Source organism: Bubalus kerabau, chromosome X, assembly GCF_029407905.1.
Source record: "Bubalus kerabau isolate K-KA32 ecotype Philippines breed swamp buffalo chromosome X, PCC_UOA_SB_1v2, whole genome shotgun sequence".
NCBI lineage: Eukaryota > Metazoa > Chordata > Mammalia > Artiodactyla > Bovidae > Bubalus > Bubalus kerabau.
The window spans coordinates 143,409,046-143,428,989 of NC_073647.1; the positions used below are offsets into that span (position 1 = coordinate 143,409,046).

General features: G+C 39.4%; 1 protein-coding gene across 3 annotated transcripts in view; it reads left to right on the top strand.

Moving 5' to 3' along the window:
- The window catches only part of MAP3K15 (mitogen-activated protein kinase kinase kinase 15), a 161,358-nt gene that overhangs the window by 36,796 nt on the left and 104,618 nt on the right, over nucleotides 1-19,944 (top strand). For all 3 annotated transcript variants that reach the window (XM_055565235.1, XM_055565237.1, XM_055565238.1), the window contains exons 2-3: nucleotides 730-869; nucleotides 3,284-3,307. In XM_055565235.1, coding sequence (XP_055421210.1) covers nucleotides 730-869; nucleotides 3,284-3,307 — 164 coding nt within the window. The remainder of the gene's footprint in view (nucleotides 1-729; nucleotides 870-3,283; nucleotides 3,308-19,944) is intronic.

A 19,944-nucleotide genomic window follows, 5' to 3' on the forward strand; every position in this document is an offset into this window, starting at 1 on the left:
AGAAACATTGAATAAAATGTCTGTAGACGGGGTGGATAGTGAGATTGCCATCTAGTTATCATAGATGGCTAAAGTGAAAATGTGTAAACTTAGAGCTAGACATATAGCTTGGTTGTTTTACACCAAAATCCAGCAAGTCAAAGAATACATGTATCATACTACTATATAAAGTTCAAAAACATGCAAAAATTGAACAATATACTATTTAGGAATTCATAACTATAATAATGTATAATATGCATATACAGGTATATGCAAAGAACTGAAAAGTACAGCAGTCAGGATAGAGACATTCTCCAGGCAGGAGGGAGAGATGTGAGGGGAGGCACATGGAGCTCTGACAGTACAGATAACGCTTTGTGTCTTGGGCTGCATGCTGGTTGCATGGTTTTTCATTTCATTACACTTAATACTTTGTATATAAGCTAAATATATTCTTTGAATATGATAAATCTCCTAATAGAAATAACATTTAAAATAAATTCACCAGCAGTTTTTAAGTGATAAACTATATTTTCAGCACTTTGAATAAGGAAGAGAGTTTCAGTTTTAGGTATTTATTCCTGTTGCTTTTCCTCCACAGTTCATGGTGGTCATTTTAATCAAATCATTCCTTATTTTGGACTAATGGTAGAATACAGATTGCAGCAGCTCACCATTGGCGATCATCAGGAAATAGAAAGTAGATCACCTCTCTCTCTGCTGACCTTGTCTCCTTGTTCATTGCAGATGTTGCTGTGGTGGACATGAGCGATGTTTCCAGACAACCTTCACTATTCTACCATCTTGGAGTCCGTGAAAGCTTCGACATGGCCAATAACGTGATCCTGTACCATGACACCGATGCTGACACTGCTCTTTCTTTGAAGGTAAAGAGTATTGTTCACCTTCTCCTAAATACTTCATTTGGGAAAGCAGTACTGTGAATACTGTGTGCTCAGTTGAAATGAACATGTAGCAGATGAGGTTGGAGAAAAACAATAAAGATTTGCTTGTGCAGTTCCTTCCTCCCCACCCCAAATTCTAGCTCATGCAGATGACTTCTTGGCTACTCTGTGAGCATATGTGCTATTGATGTGTGTTTGCAGGCAGTTTGAGTGTGTCTAAGCTCATTAGGAAAGTGAAGGCAAAAACTCCTGATGGTTTCCATTGAAGCAAACACAGCCTTTGGAATCCTATATTGGGCAATTTGATCCAAACCTATACATTTTTAAAAATTTCAACTTGGACGGCAATAGGAAAATGTTTAACATTTACCAAAATGGGTAGGAACTTTTAGGATCACAGATGTAATCAGTGTTAAATCTGTTATTTTCTCCCCAGTTTAAAGCCAAGCAGAACTGAAAACTTGTGTGTTCATGGGTAACTCAGTAATTATTGAGAGGTTTTTTAATGTATTTTTGCAAATGTGATACAAACTTTTTAGAATAGCGGTGCTTTTTTTCTTAAAAAAAAAAAAAGTTCCTGTTTGTAAAATCTGAAGGTTGAATGTGAGTTATTACAAAATTTAGCTAATACTAATATTGTTTAGATGGTTAAATAGCATTACCAACTCAATGGGCATGAATTTGAGCAAACTTCAGGAGATAGTGGAGGACAAAGGAGCCTGGTGGGCAACAGTCCATGGGATCACGAAAAGTCGGACACGACTTAGCAACTGAACAATAATATTGTTTAACATCTTAACATCAGTCAGGAAATCCTGGTCTATGTTAAGTCATTTCAGGAATAAAAGATTAGTTTGTTTACAGCAGTGTTACTCAACCTTGACTGCACTTCAGAATCATTTGGGGAGTTTATAAATGTCCCAGTACCTAGGCCACACCAAGACCAATTATGTCAGTCTCTAGGGGATATTTTTTAACCCCCAAAATGTGCAGCCAGGAGTGAGAACCAGTAGTTCAGCCTTAACCTTCACAGACCTAAATGTCCAGCTCCCTTAGCATTAAAAATCACTAGTATATAAATGACACAGTTTTGTGATGGCAAATTGGACATTTTTGTTTGTGTTTCTTAAGGTCAAATATTAACCAGATGTGTGTGGGTTCTGTAATAATTTGGAATTATTCCTAGTAGAAATATTACCTGTCTCAGATGTGTGACCTGTATGTGTTATATATCACATACGCCTGACACAGGATGTCCTCTGGCATCCTAGCACAGTACTGTATTTTAAGAGTCATTCGTGTGACAGTGGAAGAGGAAACTGTTCTGTTGTTATACTGTACATTGTAAAATAATTTCCCAAAAGGCTATAAGCCAATCTAAATTACTTTAGGTATTTAGATTTCTTTTCTTTACTGATTTTAACTAAAGTAGTTACGCTTAGCCGTATTTAGAATTAGAAAATGTGAAAGGGTGGCTAATATGAAGCTGTATTTTGATGAAAAACATGACATGAAATCTGAGTGTATCGTATTTTCCCCAATTCAGTCCTTTTTTTTCCCTCTTTTGTGCCTTAGTGAACTCCTCTGGAAAGTCCCATGACCTAGATAAGTTTTAATTTTTAATGATACAGAAAAATACTTCCTAAAATGGAAATGAGTACTCATTGTATCTGACGGCAGAAGAAGTGATCTGCACTTGTTAGAAAATAGAAATCTCAGAACATATAAAACACATTTTACAGGACAGCTATTTAATTATGTTTTCTTTTGTCAGCAAATGGCTTGCAGCATATAAATGATACACAGTTGAGGGCTGCATAACCGTTATGCTGTTAAGTGACTGAAACGATTGTCATTGAATTTGAGTGTGAAAATTCCTATAGTGAAAATATGTAAATAAAATACCTGTAGTGCGGTGTCAGGAATTCTATCCGCAACACCTCTTCTGTCGGAAGGCTGACTGGGGGCGGGAGGGTGACCTGCAGCCTTCACATTGATGGCACGAATGGTTCCAGACCAGAGGACACAGTGGGCCACCCACGCACTTTGTTGCTGTCCCCGAGAAGGCAAGGTGCAGGGCCTTCAGAGCCCTGAACTTGAATCTCAAAATAGCTGGACAGAAGTATGGCCACTGCTACAGGAAATTCCTTATAACCATATATGTACCCAGGAGTTCCAAAGCTAACAAATGATGGTGAATTTTCCTTAGAACGTGAATTTTATATTTCTTGGAGCTCCATTCTATTTGAAGCTTTTTATGGGGGGTAGTGGGGGGAGGTCTGAAATGAATAACTCTTGCTCTAAAGTGGGTTTCATATGATGGCATGGGGACAAAGTGCTTATGGAAATTAACTGTTCTGGAAAAAAGCTACATTGATCCTATCTTTTCTTTACAGGATATGGTAACTCAAAAAAACACAGTAAGTATTGTATTTTCAGATTTTTAACTTTGTGAATGTGAGCATGTAAAATACTTGCCTGGGTTTATCTCTGGGCTTTCTTACCCTGTTTCATTGATCTACATTTCTTTTTGTGTGTGTGCCTGTATCATACTGTCTTGATGACTGTAGCTTTGTATTATACAATCTGAGGTCAGGGAGCCTGATTCCTTCAGCTGGATTTTTCTTTCTCAAGATTGTTTTGGCTACTTGGGGTCTTTTTTGCTTCCATACAAACTGTAAAATTTATTGTTCTAGTTCTGTGAAAAAATACCATTTGTATTTATTTTTTTACTATTTTTTTTTTACTTTACAATATTGTATTGGTTTTGCCATACATCAGCATGAATAAAAAAAAATACCATGTGTAGTTTAATAGGGATTGCATTGAATCTATAGATTGCTTTGGATAGTATAGTCATTTTCATAATATTGGTTCTTCCAATTCAAAAACATGGTGTCTTTCTCCATCTGTTTGTGTCATCTTTGATTTCTTTCATCAGTGTCTTACAGTTTTCAGAGTACAGATCTTTTCCCTTCTTAGGTAGATTTTTTTCCTAGGTATTTTCTTCTTTTTATTGTGATACTAAGTGGGATAGTTTCCTTAATCTGTCTTTCTGATTTTTTGTTGTTTGTGTATAGGAATGCAAGAGATTTCTGTATATTAATTTTGTATTCTGCAACAATACCAGATTCATTGTTGAGCTCTAGTAGTTTTCTGGTAGCATCTTTAGGGTTTTCTATATGTAGTATTATGTCATCTGCAAACAGTAACAGTTTTACTTCTTTTCCAATTGATTTCCTTTTATTTCTCTTTCTTTGTGAATTACTGTGGCTAGGATTGTACCTATTGGTGGTATTTCTTGCGAGGACAGCTGGAACCCCTTCCCCCTCAAGCTGCCAACTGGCTCATCCCCACTCAGCCTCCCAGCTCTGTCTCTGAATAACTTTGGTCAGTCATTCCATCCCAGAACCCAATCCTCAGTGCCCTCATAGGTAAAATGAAAAGGTTGAACTAAGTCATTTCATTCATAGATAACTTCCAGCACTCATTGTCTGCGTCCCATATTTGTTGTACAAGTGAATAGACAGGACTTGGATTTAATACACGGAACATCTAGGAAACAGTAATTCCTTGAAGCAAGAATTACATTAAGGCCAGGTACAAGGAACACAACTCTTTTGCATCTTGACCGTTGGTTGTGTCAGAGCCTAGACACCTTTTTGTTCTTCAGGAGACTTAGCCATACTCTGTTACCATTCCACTATATAGTCTCCCTTTTGGTACATTCTCCCTTGTGTATAAACACCTAGGAATTCCTTCACATTCTTGGTAATTCTAATTAGACCATAGCATCATTCTCCCTAGGTTTTTGTTTGTTTTGCTGGTTTTTAGGAACAAACTGATTCTAAAGGATTTGGCAATGACTGTCTCTGCTGTGTTTGACATTACTTTAGAATTTGGTGCCCAGTCCTGGTTGTCATGCTTGATGGGGTGTGAAATTTTAGAGCATTCAGGAGAACAAAATAAAGGACCTGAGGTGACTGGAAGGGTTGAAAATAGCACCTAAAAGGAAAAATTGAAGGGAAACGAATCTCAAGAGGTATGGTTCATGGTCTTTTTCAAAGGTTACCCCTTTTCATGAAGCTGGGAGGCGGTTATTTCTACTCCAGATGGCATGGAACTAGGGCAAATGGAAAAAAGGTTGGGATCAGCAGAATGGACATCTCACAGTAATGGTGATTAAACACTGAAATAGAATGTCAAAGTAAATCATTGACTTTTATGAAGAGTGTGTTCACTGGTCCCCTCCATATGGATGGGGGTAATGCTGCCTGAAAGCAGAGGTATGGTTTGTATGACACCAGAGGTTTGGAGAGAGAATCTGATGACGCTGTGGGACTGTGATAACTGGACAGCTTTAACAGAGAGAGATACAACATAGTCATGCTTGGTGAATTATAAAGTCCTGTGAGTCAGGTACAGATCAAATGCCCCACAGTGAACATGGAGCTGGGTGCTTGAAGTGATTTATGAATGTATGAAAACCAACATGCTTTGAGATATCTGTCTTCAGGGAGTATTTCATGTTTTTAGAATTGTGCCTGATGATGCATGGGACTCGGCTTCACATGATATAGGGATGGTGTATTAATTAGTAAGGGTTCTCTAGAGAAACGGAACTGATAGGAGATAGGGACATTTATTATGAGGGTGCCTGGGAAAACCAGTCATGTAATTCAGTTTAAGTCCACAGGCCTGGGAAGCCAATGAGGGTAGATCGGAGAAGATGATATGAGTGTCCCAGACCAAGCAGTTTGGCAGGCAAAAGAGGCCGAATTCCTCCTCCCTCTGCCTTTTGTCCTGGTTAGGCCTCAGTGGATTGGAGGATGCCCACCCACAGCGGGGAGGGCAGTCTACTTGACTGAGTCCACTGACCCAAATGCTAATCACATTCAGAGACACCCTCCCAGACACGTGCAAAAATAATGTTTAATCTGAGCACCATGTGGCTGGTCCAGTTGACACATAAAATTGGCCATCACAGATAGCTTACATTTGCTCCTGTTTCTGGGAGCAGTTGCTTTGCAGAAATGCAAAGGATGGAAAGCCAATCTGTAGTCTGGACCAGACCTGCAGCCCTTCTGGGCTCTTCTGGTCTTTGGAAACATAGTATCACCTTTCGTGCTCACCTCTTTTTCAGATGATGCTCATAGTCTTGTCTTCCAGGTTTGTTTTTTTAGCTCTTTATTTAGTTATGATTGACATACTGTAAAGCTTACCTGTGTGCACAGCATCCAATGGCTTTTAAGAGTTGTGCAGCCATCGCCACAATCCAGTTGTAGAGTGTTTCCATCACCCTGCAATATACTTGTTTTCAGACAGCCCTTATTCCTATCCAGCCCCAAGCCACTAATTTGCTTTATGTGTTACAGATTTACCTTTTCAGGACTTTTCATAGAAATGGAAGGATACAATAATGCTGTCTTTTGCATCTAGTTTCTTTCATTTGGCATGATATTTGTGAGGTTCATCCATGATGTAGCATGCATCAGTGGTTCCTTTTTATTGCTGAAAAGTATTTATTGTATGGATATTCCACATACTTATAGCAATTATATTCTTCAATTGATGGACTTTTGGATTGTCTCCACTTTTTAGTTATTTTTCATAGTGTTGCTGTAAACGTTCTGGTGTTTGTGTTGGAAATATGTCTTTATTCCTCTTGGGTAGATACCTGGGAATGGAATTGCTGGATCATATAGTAAATATATGTTTAAGTTTGTAAGAAACTATCAAAATAATGTCCAGGGTGGCTGTACCATTTTACATTTCCTTCACCAATGAGAGATCTAGCTTCTTCACATCTTCATCAATACTTGGTATGGTCTGTCTTTTTATTATATCCATTTTAGTATGAAGTGGTATCTCATTGTGGTTTTGTATTTCCCTAGTGAGTCATGATGTTGAGCATCTTCTCATGTGCTTATAAGCCATTCATAGTCTTTTTTGGTGAAATGTCTATTCAAATCTTTTCCTTATTTTTAGTTGGATTTTTTTGTCTTATTATGGAGCTGTTAGAGTTCTTTGTGATTCTGGAAGCAAGGCCCTTTTCAGAGACCTCATCACTTATTTTATGCCTCATGCTTTTGGTGTTGTATCTGAGAATGCTTAGCCTAACCCAAGGTCACAAAGAATTACTTCTGTGTTTCCTTTTAAAGTTTTATAGTTTTGGCTCTTAAATTTATTCCTCTGACCCATTTTGACTTAATTTTTGTGTCTGGTGTGAGGTCGGGATCCAACTTTTTTCTTTTACATGTGGCTATCCAGTCAAAGATAGTGGAGGTGATGGAATTCCAGTTGAGCTATTTCAAATCCTGGAAGATGATGCTGTGAAAGTGCTGTACTCAATATGCCAACAAATTTGGAAAACTCAGCAGTGGCCACAGGACTAGAAAAGGTCAGTTTTCATTCCAATCCCAAAGAAAGGCAATGCCAAAGAATGCTCAAACTACCACACAACTGCACTCATCTCCCATGCTAGTAAAGTAATGCTCAAAATTCTCCAAGCCAGGCTTCAGCAATACGTGAACCATGAACTTCCAGGTGTTCAAGCTGCTTTTAGAAAAGGCAGAGGAACCAGAGATCAAATTACCAACATCTGCTGGATCATCAAAAAAGCAAGAGAGTTCCAGAAGCACATCTATTTCTGCTTTATTGACTATGCCAAAGCCTTTGACTGTGTGGATCACAATAAACTGTGGAAAATTCTGAAAGAGATGGGAATACCAGACCACCTGACTTGCCTCTTCAGAAACCTATATGCAGATCAGGAAGCAACAGTTAGAACTGGACATGGAACAACAGACTGGTTCCAAATAGGAAAAGGAGTAGGTCAAGGCTGTATATTGTCACCCTGCTTATTTAACTTATATGCAGAGTACATTATGAGAAACGCTGGGCTGGATGAAGCACAAGCTGGAATCAAGATTGCTGGGAGAAATATCAATCACCTCAGATATGCAGATGACACCACCCTTATGGCAGAAAGTGAAGAGGAACTAAAAAGCCTCTTGATGAAAGTGAAAGAGGGGAGTGAAAAAGTTGTCTTAAAACTCAACATTCAGAAAACGAAGATCATGGCATCCGGTCCCATCACTTCATGGGAAAAAGATGGGGAAACAGTGGAAACAGTGTCAGACTTTATTTTTCTGGGCTCCAAAATCACTGCAGATGGTGACTGCAGCCATGAAATTAAAAGACGCTTACTCCTTGGAAGGAAAGTTATGACCAACCTAGATAGCATATTCAAAAGCAGAGACATTGTTTTGCCAACAAAGGTCCATCTAGTCAAGGCTATGGTTTTTCCTGTGGTCATGTATGGATGTGAGAGTTGGACTGTGAAGAAAGCTGAGCGCCTAAGAATTGATGCTTTTGAATTTTGTGGTGTTGGAGAAGACTCTTGAGAGTCCCTTGGACTACAAGGAGATCCGACCAGTCCATTCTAAAGGAGATCAGTCCTGGGTGTTCTTTGGAAGGACCGATGCTAAAGCTGAAACTCCAATACTTTGGCCACCTCATGCAAAGAGTTGACTCATTGGAAAAGACTCTGATGCTGGGAGGGATTGGGGGCAGGAGGAGAAGGGGACGACAGAGGATGAGATGGCTGGATGGCATGACCGACTCAACGGACATGAGTCTGGGTGAACTCCGGGAGCTGGTGATGGACAGGGAGGCCTGGCGTGCTGCAGTTCATTGGGTCGCAAAGAGTCAGACACGACTGAGCAAATGAACTGAACTGAACTGATCCAGTTGTCCTGGTACCATTTCTTAAAAAGACGATTCCTTCCCCATTAAATTTTCTTGGCACCTTTGTCAGAATCAACTGACCGTAAATTTAAGGGTTTGTTTCTAGACTTGAAATTCTGTTCCATTGACCTGTATGTTTACCCTTATGTCAGTTCCATGCTGTTTTGACTACTGTAACTTTATAGTACTTTTTAAAATCAGGAAATCTGTCTTTGTTCTTTTCAACACTGTTTTGGCCGTTTGAGGTCACTTGCAATTCTATGTGAATTTAAGAATCAACTTTTTCATTTCTACAAAAAAGGCCATTGAAATTTTGATAGGGTTAGGGTTTATTGCTTAGGTGGTATTGATATCTTAATAATATTGTTTTCCAATCCAAAAACACAGGATGTCTTTCTGTTTATTGAGGACCCCTTTAATTTCTTTCAGCAGTGTTTTATAGCTTTCTGTGTACAAGTCTTCTACCTTCTCAGTTAAATTTATTCCTAGATATTTTCTTCTTCTGGATATTCTTGTAAAGGAAATTTTCTTAATTTCCTTTGCAAGATTTATTTTTAAAGATATTTTCCATAGAAATCTTTAACACATCATATTTGGCTTCATAATTCAATATTTGAGTTAAAATGTAATTCAGTTTTTGATCAAAATTCCAGAAAAATTACCTCATATATTATTTTTATCCATTTTCATTCTTAGAGGATATATTCTTCTGCTTAGTGATAACCAAGATAGCCCCTTTCAGCATTTTGTCACTTCAGAAGACTTGTTTATATGATGAGAGATCAAAAACAAGAGTGAAAGTATAGCCTTTATGAAAACAAGAGTGAACGTATAGCCAACCCCAAGACTCCTTTATCTATTAACCCTTGGAACTTCCTGGTAGTTTGTTATTGTTGTACATAGTCCACAGGTATTCTTTGTTTTAATTTTCCTTTGTAAAAATAGCTATACCTTCAAAGATACGTTATATTTTGTAGGTTGATTCTCCCCAGGAAGTAAACTGTGAGACTGAGTTCAGTGAACAGGGAATTTGTTGAGGAGTGCCCTCGGGATCACCTGTGAGGGAGAGGAGGGCAGGAAGCAGGATTGGGCAGAAAGAGAAATCCCGCTGGGATGCAGGCCCAGTGGAAGCCTTGCCTGACCTCCGTGGGGAGCTGGAGTTTCCGAGTAGTTCTGAGTTGTGACGAGATGGTCAGGCCTTTATACTCCTACATCCATCCCTCACTGGAAGGAGAATGATACTAGGTGAGGTGCTCTCTGCACCTGAGGCAGTTCCACAAGGGGCTGGCAGCAGGGGTGAGAGCTGCAGTGTTCTCAGTAGCTAGGACAATACATCTTTCCTTGAAAAGGGGGGTCTGGGTGTGCACCTGAGTGTCTGCTGCATTGTAATCATTTCATTTGAGAAATATATGAATCATATGTACCTTAAGACTAAGGCATGTACCTCGGAGGCAGAGATGCACAGAAATGATGTTTTCTTTTGAATTGGTGGGTGATTATTCAGAAGCTGTATGTAGCCTCAGCAGAGAGGAAACATGGGGACATAAACCTTCCTTGATCCTCAGGAAAATGACCAGGAGAAGATGAGGTGTTCCCAGTATGTGGAGAAGAGATAGTTCAAAGTAAACCGGACCTTACTTTCATTTGTCGTGTCCTAAAGCTAGAGTTGAGAGCTGATCCTTTAAAAGCAGAGTTAAATTTCCGAGCTAGGATCATGGTATTAAAAAACTAATCTGGTTCTTGACCTCTGGACTAGGTGATTATTTTTTTTTTCTGGAAATTCAGTGAGATTTAAAAGACATTCATTGTTCCCATCAAAATAGTTATCTTTATGATGGCAATAAATTGGAAATTCTTTGAGAAACAGACATTGGTAGTATTGGGAGTATTGTCTGTAGTACTGCAAGTCTTGTACCTGGCTTGCAAGCTCACTGAGGCCTCAAGTTTCTAGTAACAGAATTTCTCCTGGTCTTTCTCTCTCTTGCCTGCCTCATTCCTTCAGTTTGCTTTGGCTTGGGATCCAAGATTATCAAGGATGATGTAGATTGCTTAGGGACACTTTGGTAAAAAGGCAATTAAATTTCTTTTCTCCTTTCTGAATCCTTTGGGTTTCCTGAGTTCAGAGTCAGAATATCTACCATTTTTGTTAGTGAAGACTCAAGTTCAAATAAGAAGGCTAATTGTCATAGTAGATGGAGAGGGAGGATTTTATTCATTGAATGTGATTTATGTAAAAAAAAAATTCTGCCATTTGAATATTTATTTCATTTGTGTAGCTATTTTGTATTTCTACCTCATCTTAAGTTCTCCCTTCAAGTCTTTTTGTATTTTTTCCCCTTCATGCCTGTGGTTGTGTTCTCTTTTAATTGAAGTACTCTGGAAAAAAATAAAATAAATTGCAGAACTCTGGAGGTGTGAACCATACAACTTTTCTCTGTATCTCTTGAATATGACAGGAGTAGTGTCACATGTCACAGGGCCAATGTCAGAACCAAAATAGAAATATTTAAATCTGCCTACCAACTGAATGAGTTTTTAGTGTGCCATTTGTTGTTGAATCATTCAGTTGTGTGCGACTCTTTGCGAGTTGGACTGCAGCATGCCAGTGTCCCATGACACCCATTTATTTTCTTTAAGATGTAATTCACATACCATAAGCTACACCATTCACCCATCTGTTGGTGTTGGGCACTTGGTTTTGTATATCATGTCTACCTTGATATAAGAGTGTTTCAGGATTAAGCAGGATTGGCAGTTAGTGGCAGGAAGCCTACAGGAAGGGAGAGGGAGGACATGAGATTTGCCTGGCTCTGTGGTCATCTGTGGGCCAGTCGGTTAACCTTGCTGGGAATCGGTTTCCTCCAGTATAAAATGAGATGATTATTAATAAAGTGATCACTGCCGTTTGTGCCAGCTCTAAAATAATTCTCTGACTTTATGATAGCCATTCTGTTATTTGAACAAAGCAGATGGACTGTTGGAATAGCTCAGTTGGTGCTACATGGCATGTTTCCAGCAGGGATGTCTTCATTCACCTTTCAGTGGCACAGTAGTCTGATTATCCAATTGAAATTGTTACTCAGCTTCTGTATTTTCCTCTTATTACCAGATAAATATAGAAAGCTAGCAATGTACATAGAATGCTATTTGCATTGATCTTAAAAAAAAAACTGCATTTCCCTGATGTGCATGCGTGCTGATTTTAAAAATCCTCCTTTAACTGACTAGACAAAGAATTACACCTTGTTATCATTTTTTAGAGCAGTGCTTGATTTAGGTTTTCTTCCTTAATAAGTTGACTTTGTCACACGTATGGTTATGTTAAATAATTTTTAATTGTCTTAAGTTTGCTCAATTTCTCCCTAAATTTTCTTGGGAACAATTCTCTGTGCTTTTTAAATTCCAGTTTTCACCAAGGGTTTGCAGCCCTTTTCTATTACAAGAGTTAAACTCCAGAGTGGCACGTTTTCCTAGCAATCAAGATATGCATTCTCCCGTAAGTGCTTGGAAATCAGCTTATCATGGGTAGTATTAAACCTCCTTCCATTTGCCTTAGATTTTTCCCTCTTCTTTTGACTAAACATTTATTTAATCGTTATTTTAGAAATGTTCCCTAGAAGGTCACGCTTAAAGTCTCATGTTGAAGTTGGTTGGGATAAATTCTTACATATTTTTTTGCTCCAAAGAATTAGTTTATAAAAAATAATAATGAAAAACTTGTGCTATTACTGAACAACTTTGTGATCTGCTGCTGTTGTTCAGTTGCTAAGTTGTGTCCAACTCTTTGCAACCCCATGGACTGCAGCCTGCCAGGCTTCTCTGTCCTCCACTATCTCCTGAAGTTTGCACAAACTCAGAGTCGGTGATGCCATCCAACCATCTCATCCTCTGCCGCCCCCTTCTCCTTTTGCCTTCAATCTTTCCCAGCATTGGGGTCTTTTCCAATGAGTTGGTTCTTCTCACTGGGTGGCCAAAGTATTGAGTTTTAGCATCAATCCTTCCAATAAATATTCAGGGTTGATTTCCTTTAGGATTGACTTGCTTGTTCTCCTTGCTGGCCATGGGACTCTCAAGAGTCTTCTCCCACAACACAATTAGAAAGAGCTGCTGCTGAAAAGTGAAAGTTAGTCTATCAGTTGTGTTTGACTCTGTGCAACACCATGGACTGTAGTCTGCCAGGCTCCTCTGTCCATGAAATTCTCCAGGCTGCTGGCCATAAATAAAAAATAAGTGCTAGTGTAGTGAGGCCCCTTTGCTTGTGTTATTGTGCTGGCCTTCTTGCATAGGGCGCCTTGCATAGGGCACAGAGGAGCCTGCTGGGGAACTCGTCCTAGGTGTCCTTGGGTAGTGGCCATGATTGAACCTGATGGACAGTAAGGTTGAGACTGCAACATGCTCTGCTCTCCTGGCAGCTCTTTATGGATGGGACTCGCCTATTATCATGTAACTGTTCATACATGAAGCCCACTGAAGAAACTCTGATGTTTTAGGGCTGCAGGTAGTTTGTTCTATGTGCAAATTCTGCCTAGAGTCCAGAGCAGGGGCTCTTAGATTTTGGGGTCCTGGGACTCTTTTGTCAGTCTGGAAGAGCCTATGGACCCCTTCTCAGAATAAATCTTAAAATGCTTAAATAAATACAAACTACTACAAAAGAGACCAATTATACTGAACTACATAAGTGGAGTTGGTGGTAAAGAACCTGCCTGCCAGAGGCAGGAGACATAAGAGATGCGGGTTTGATCCCTGGGTTGGGAAGATCCCCTGGAGGAGGAAATGGCAACCCACTCCAGTATCCTTGCCTGGAGAATCCCATAGACAGAGGAGCCAGGTGGGCTCCAGTCCATGAGGTTGCAAAGAGTCAGACACAACTGGAGCGATTTAGCATGTATGCATGTAGTTATCAAAAATATTTTAAAGTGATATATTGTAGTCTATGTCCTCCTTTACTAATGTCTCAAATAATAAGATCAAACAGCAAGTCTAAAAACTGCCGTAATTTTGGTGTAGTGATAAATATAAAAGTTATTTTGAGATCTCTTCAGGAACTGTAATGTGAGATGAAAAATTGTTTGATTTATATTAGTGACAAAGTCCCATGTCCTGCTGAAAACAAAATGTATTGCCTACATTCCTGATCAAAAGCACTGTTATATTTCAATGAAAGGCGAATGATGAGAAAGGTGAACTTTTTTTTCTCATTCACTTTCACAGACCCCCAAGAATTAATGGGCTCCAGGTTCAGAATTCCCAGTCTGGTCTAGTCTAGAACTGTCGAACATAGCTAATCTTTATTGGATGTCCACTATGTGCCATGACCATCTTTAAGCCTCTGTCACTTAATGAAGTTGACAGTATTATTGTCCTCATTTCAAACATAAGAAAACTGAGGTTTAGATGGACAAATACATTTTCCAAGGTCATCCATCTAGTATGGGGTGGAGCTGAGATTCCATCTTTGGCCATCCAGATTCTCCACCATCTTGCTGTGCTTGAACTGGGATGATATTGACTTTCCATTTCAATAATTGTGTTATTTCTTTGTTACCTAACTTAGCAGATGTGGAGGGGGGAACCCCACTAACCAGCTCTACTGAGACAATGATGAAATTGAAATGTCTTTGTATGTACTACTGGTGGGAATATAAATTGTTCCATCCTTTTTGACAGCAACTTGGCCACACATATAGAGAACCTTAAACTTGCTCTAATAATCTCACTCCTGGGAAGCTATTCTCAGGAAAAGACCAGAGTGGAAAGATGCCATATGCAAGGATGTTCATCTCAGTGTATAGTAAGAAAAAATTCCAAACAAAGTTATATAATAAATGAGAATGATGAAGTATACACTATATATATATATATATATATATATATATATATATATATATATTCACCAGATGGTGTATTAGATAGGCATTAAAAATTATGGCATTTGAGACTATATATCCATACATTTGTAATGAGAGCTTTTATTTTATTAAAATATTTATTTATTTGGCCATGCTGGGTCTTAGTTGTAGCATGTAGGATCTAGTTCCCTGACCAGGGATAAAACCCAGGCCCCCTGCATTGGGAGCTTGGAGTCTTAGCCACTGGACCACCAGAGAAGTCCCTGTAATGAGAGCTTTAAAAAACCTATTATTTAACCTAGTGATGCTATGGGATGAACTGTTCATTGTGGTGATGGTCGTAGTTCCACTGATTCCTCACCCCTACCCTCATAGTGTTAGAGACCAGTGGCTTTTACTCTGCTCTCTGACCTCATTTACTATATCAGAATCATCCTTTTGGAAATGCTTGAAGAGTGTTTGGAATAAGGGTTTACATGTTAATGTGCCTAGCATACTGGTTCTAATGCCCCTTTATGTAGGAAACTAAGCTGTCTTTGTTAAATTTGTTTTAATGAGTTGGATTCTTGAGATGTTTCTCTTTATAAATGTAACAATTATAAATATCCCAGCCTGGTTTGCTATTGAACGTGTGTTATGCTAATCAATGTTTTTCTTTTTAATTTTGGGTCTCCCCACCAACAAAAGTCTTCAAGTCATCACTTGAAGATGTTTGGGCCTATTCTTTCTAAGAACAAAAGTACTGTACTCAAGAGCCTGCGCTTTCATTTGGAAGTTCATGAATTGCTTTTTTAAATGCAGTCATTAGTCCCAGTTTCTTTCTGTAGAATTTCTTTAAGTTTTATACACTTTTATGGAAGATTTTCTCAAAAGAAGTAGTTTTACTTTCCCAAGATTCCAGATTCCTGCTGTCTCCTCAGTCCTGTTCATTAAACTCACCCAGCTGTTTTCAGAATTCATGCATTCCCCTTCTTTCTCCTTATTTTCTCAAACTAAAGCTAACTGTTTGCTCAGAGGATCAGGATCCGCTCCAGCTGTGGGCAAGCCTTCACCAGCCTCTCTTGCTACTGTTCTGCTCACTTGAGCCATAACCTGTGACAGCACAGAGCATATATTTATCAATGTCTCATTTTTTCACACTTCACTATTGAGGATTTGAGCAGAACTGGGGCAAAGTTAACTCCTGTGCTCTCTGGGATGAATAGATTTGCTTAAGGAAGACTGTCAACAAGATTTCAGCACAAATATTTGTTTTGGAAATATTTTTAAAGCTTCTAACAATTCTATCCAAATAGGTTGGACTCTTGCACCTTCAATTTACTTACCTTGCACCTTCAATTTACCTACCTCTTATGGAGACTGGGGATTATTTAGTTGTAATGTTTGTAAGTATTTTTGTTAGAATTCTTACTCTGTATAATATCATCTTTTAACAAAGCTGAGAGAAGAAAGGAAAATAAGTCTTTATAGAGTTACATTAACCTGTTTGTTTACCTTCCAAATTCTTTTCATTTGTTTCTGTGGATTCAGGTTACCAAATGGTGCTATTTCCTTCTTCAAGTACAGCCTTGTTTCTACCTACATCTTTTGTACTGTTAGTGTCAAATATGTTACATATCTATTAATATATGTTATAGGCCCCAACATGTGATTCTATATGTCATTTTGTGCCATTGTGTTTTAAACCAGTTAAGACAAGAAAAGAAATTAGCAATTATATTGTTTCTTACAGTTACCTATATAACTAACCTTATTGCATATTTTTAAAGAATATTTATTTGGCTGTGCCAGGTCTTAGTCGCAGTAAGCAGGATCTTCGATTTCCATTGTGGTATGTGGGATCTTGAGTTGCGACATGTGAACTCTTAGTTGCTGCATGTGGGATCTAGTTCTCTGACCAGGAACCCTGGTCTCCTGCACTGGGGGCATGGAGTCTTAGCCACTGGACCACCAGGGAAGTCCCCATACTTTGTTTTTATTGTGTGAATTAAAACTACTGTCTGGTATCACTTGCTTTCAGCCTGAAGAACTTCCTTTGGTATTTTTTTTTTTTTAATAAAACATGTCTTCTAGGAACAAACTATCTCAGTTTGTGTTTACTTAAAAATGTCTTTATTTTCTCCTTTTCTCCTCAGATTTTCTTTCAGATCCTTTATTAGGGTGTTGAAATTTTCTCTAAAGATCTTGTGTACTTTAGGTAAAGTTAGATTCTCCTTCATTTATAAAAGATAGTTTTGCTAGATACAAGATTTTGGTTGACTTTCTTTTCCTCATCTCTTTGAATATGTTGTTATACTGCCTTCTAACTTTCATTGCTTCTGATGAAAAGTCAGATGTTGATTTTATTGAGTTACCCTTGTACAGAATAAGACACTTTTTTCTCTTGCTGCTTTCAAGACTTTGTCTTTCACAGTTTCGACTACCGTGTATCTGGATGTGGCTCTCTTTGAGTTTATCCTACTTGGAATTTAGCTTCTTGGGTATATAGATTAGCTTAATCAAATTCTGAATTTTTCAGCAATTATTTCTTTTAGTGTAGCCCTGCTCCTTTCCTCTCCTTCCAAGACTCCCATTATGATCTGTTTTTGTTGGTATACTTGATGGTGTCCCACATTTCTTGGAGGTTCTGTTCATTTTTCTTCATTCTTTTTTCTCTCTGTTCTTCAGTCTGCATAATCTTCTGTTGATCTGTCTACACATTTGCTGATTCTTTCTTCCATTGTAATTTCCTCTTGAGCCCCTTCAGTGAACTTTTAATTTTGGTTATTATCCTTTTGGGACTTCCTTGGTGGCTCAGACAGTTAAGAATCTGCCTACAATGCAGGAGACCCAGGTTCAATCCCTGGTTTCTGAAGATTCCCTGGAGAAGGGAATGACTACCCACTCCAGTATTCTTGCCTGGAGAATTCCATGGACAGAGGAGCCTGGCCGGCTATAGTCCATGGTGTTGCCAAGAGTCAGACACGACTGAAAGACTAACACTATTTTTTCATTATACTTTTTAGCTCCAGGGGCTTCCCTGGTGGCTCAGACAGTAAAGAATCCACCTACAATGTGAGAGACCTGGGTTCAATCCCTGGGCTGGGAAGATCCCCTGAAGTAAGGCATGGCAACCCACTCCAGTATTCTTGCCTGCAAAATCCTCATGGACAGAGGTCCCTGGCAGGCTACAGTCTGTGGGGTTGCAAAGAGTTGGACATGACTGAGCAACTGAGCAGCACCAGAATTCCCCTTTACTTTTTTTTTTTTGTAACTCCTAACTCTTCATTGATACTCTGTATTTGATGATGCATTGTTTGTTAAGTATGATTTCCTTTAGTTCTTTTAGCATATTTATAGTAGCAGTTTTCAAGTCTTTGTCTCCTGAGTCCAATACCTGGGTCCTTTCAAAGGCAGTTACTCATTGCCTGCTGTTTTTCATATATATGGACCATGCTGCCCTGTTTCTTTGCATTTTTTGTGGTTGAAAACTGGACACTTTAGGTAATGTAGCAACTCTGGATACTTATTTCTCTCCCTCCTGCCTCTGCAATTTCTTCCTGTTTATTGGTTTATTTGTTGAGTGACTTTGCTGGACTAGTTCACTGAGGTCTGTTTCCTCCACAGTGTGCAGCCTCTGATGTCACTCCTCAGAAGGTGCAGCCTTGGGCATGCACACAGCTACCCTAACTCATCCCCACCTGGGGTGACAGTGATTATAGCTGGGCTCTCTTGGACTATATCTTTCCCTAATTTCACTATTAAGTTTTTCTTCTTGATTTTTTCTTTTTTTGGTTGCACTGGGTCTTTGTTGCTGCGCACGAGCTTCTCATTGCAGTGGCTTCTCGTGTTGCAAAGCACAGGCTGTAGGCACATTGACTTCAGTAGTTGCGACACTCGGGCTCAGAAGTTGTGGTGCATGGGCTTAGTTGCTCCACAGCATGTGGAGTCTTGCTGGATCAGGGGTTGAACCCATGTCTCCTGCGTTGGCAGGCAGATTCTTAAACACTGGGCCACAGGAGAGTTCCCTGGTGGGATTTAAGTTCCTGATTGATCTTCCTCTATTGATACCACATCCAGTTGTTAGTGTCCCCACATTGGTAGCTAATTGCTTTATTGTTTTTCCCAGTAACCTGAGACCTAAATGTTCCACAGTCTAATATCATTAACATTGGACTTCTTTGCAGATGTGGTTTTTTAAGGCTGTTCTTTAAAGTCTACTCTGACCACAGGAAGGCTTCCATAACTCTCTGTTCCCCTGTTCCTTTTTGTTAAACTTCTAGCTGGTCTACCTTTCACCCATTGCTCTCATGGAGCTACCAGCCTCCTCTTCATTTCTTGCTACAAAAGTCTTCATAGTCTTTGACAGCTTCCATGGGTTTGAACTTCCCCATGCTATGTTCCACATAAAACCAGTCCCCTTGGGGAGAGCTGCAGAGCTCTGTGTTTTTACCTTATGCTTTGACCCTAGGCAGAGCTCTGCACCACTGCTCCAGAGCAGGACAAGGGGATAGCAGCCTGCCTCTTTTAGAATGATACCCTGCTGTGAGTGGGCTGCTGGCCAGAGCTAGCAGCCCCTGACCTTCTCAGCTTGCCTCTCCTAACATGGAACCTCCATCCGATGTGAGCTGGGACATAGATGATCAGGGCCCAGTATTCTTGGCTTGATTGACCTAAGATGCCATATGAGTGGGAAGTGGGTGAGGGGATGGAGCCCTGGTTCTCTTAACCACACTTACCTGGAATAGGGCTTTTACAACACAGGACGGTGGTGAATGAGGATGCTGGTGGCCTAGCCTTCCTAGGGAGAAACTGTCATCTTAGACTTGAGATTGGGGGTGGCAGGGGGCCACATCTTCTTGGCTGTACCCATCCAGAGTAGAACTGTCACTCTGGGCTGGAGGGTAGGAGAAGAGCAGCTTATAGCTCACATGCTACAGCCTCACTGTCCTTATCAAGATTTAATTGTTTTTTTGAATAAAGATCTCTTGTCCATTTGCTGTTTGCTCTTAAGACATTTTATACAGACTTGAAATGGTTTTTTTAGAAAAATATTTGTTACCAGTTATGGTTGATTTTCTGGGAAGGGAATCTGAGGAGCTCCACATACCTCCAGTCTAGCCCTAACTTTTTGAAAATAACAAACTCCATTCCTTCAGGGATTTTTATTTTTTACCTTCTAGACTTCACTGATTCACACAGCTCTTTTATCCTTCTTAGTCTAAACTAGGAAATCTTTTTACCATAAACTCAACCAACTTTAGGTAAAAGAACAAGCAGATTAATGTATAAATGAATGCATAATGGCATTTAATTTAATTAACTTTGGCACCATGACTTTCTTGATATAGATGATGGAGAAATGTGTCTCTAACCTACCAAAAGCTTACTTTGTTAGGCACTTTGAATTGATCTTTGAGAATTTGCAGATATTACCAGAGGGGGAAGGGTCTTTGTTCCTCTGGTGCAGGCTTTGCTCA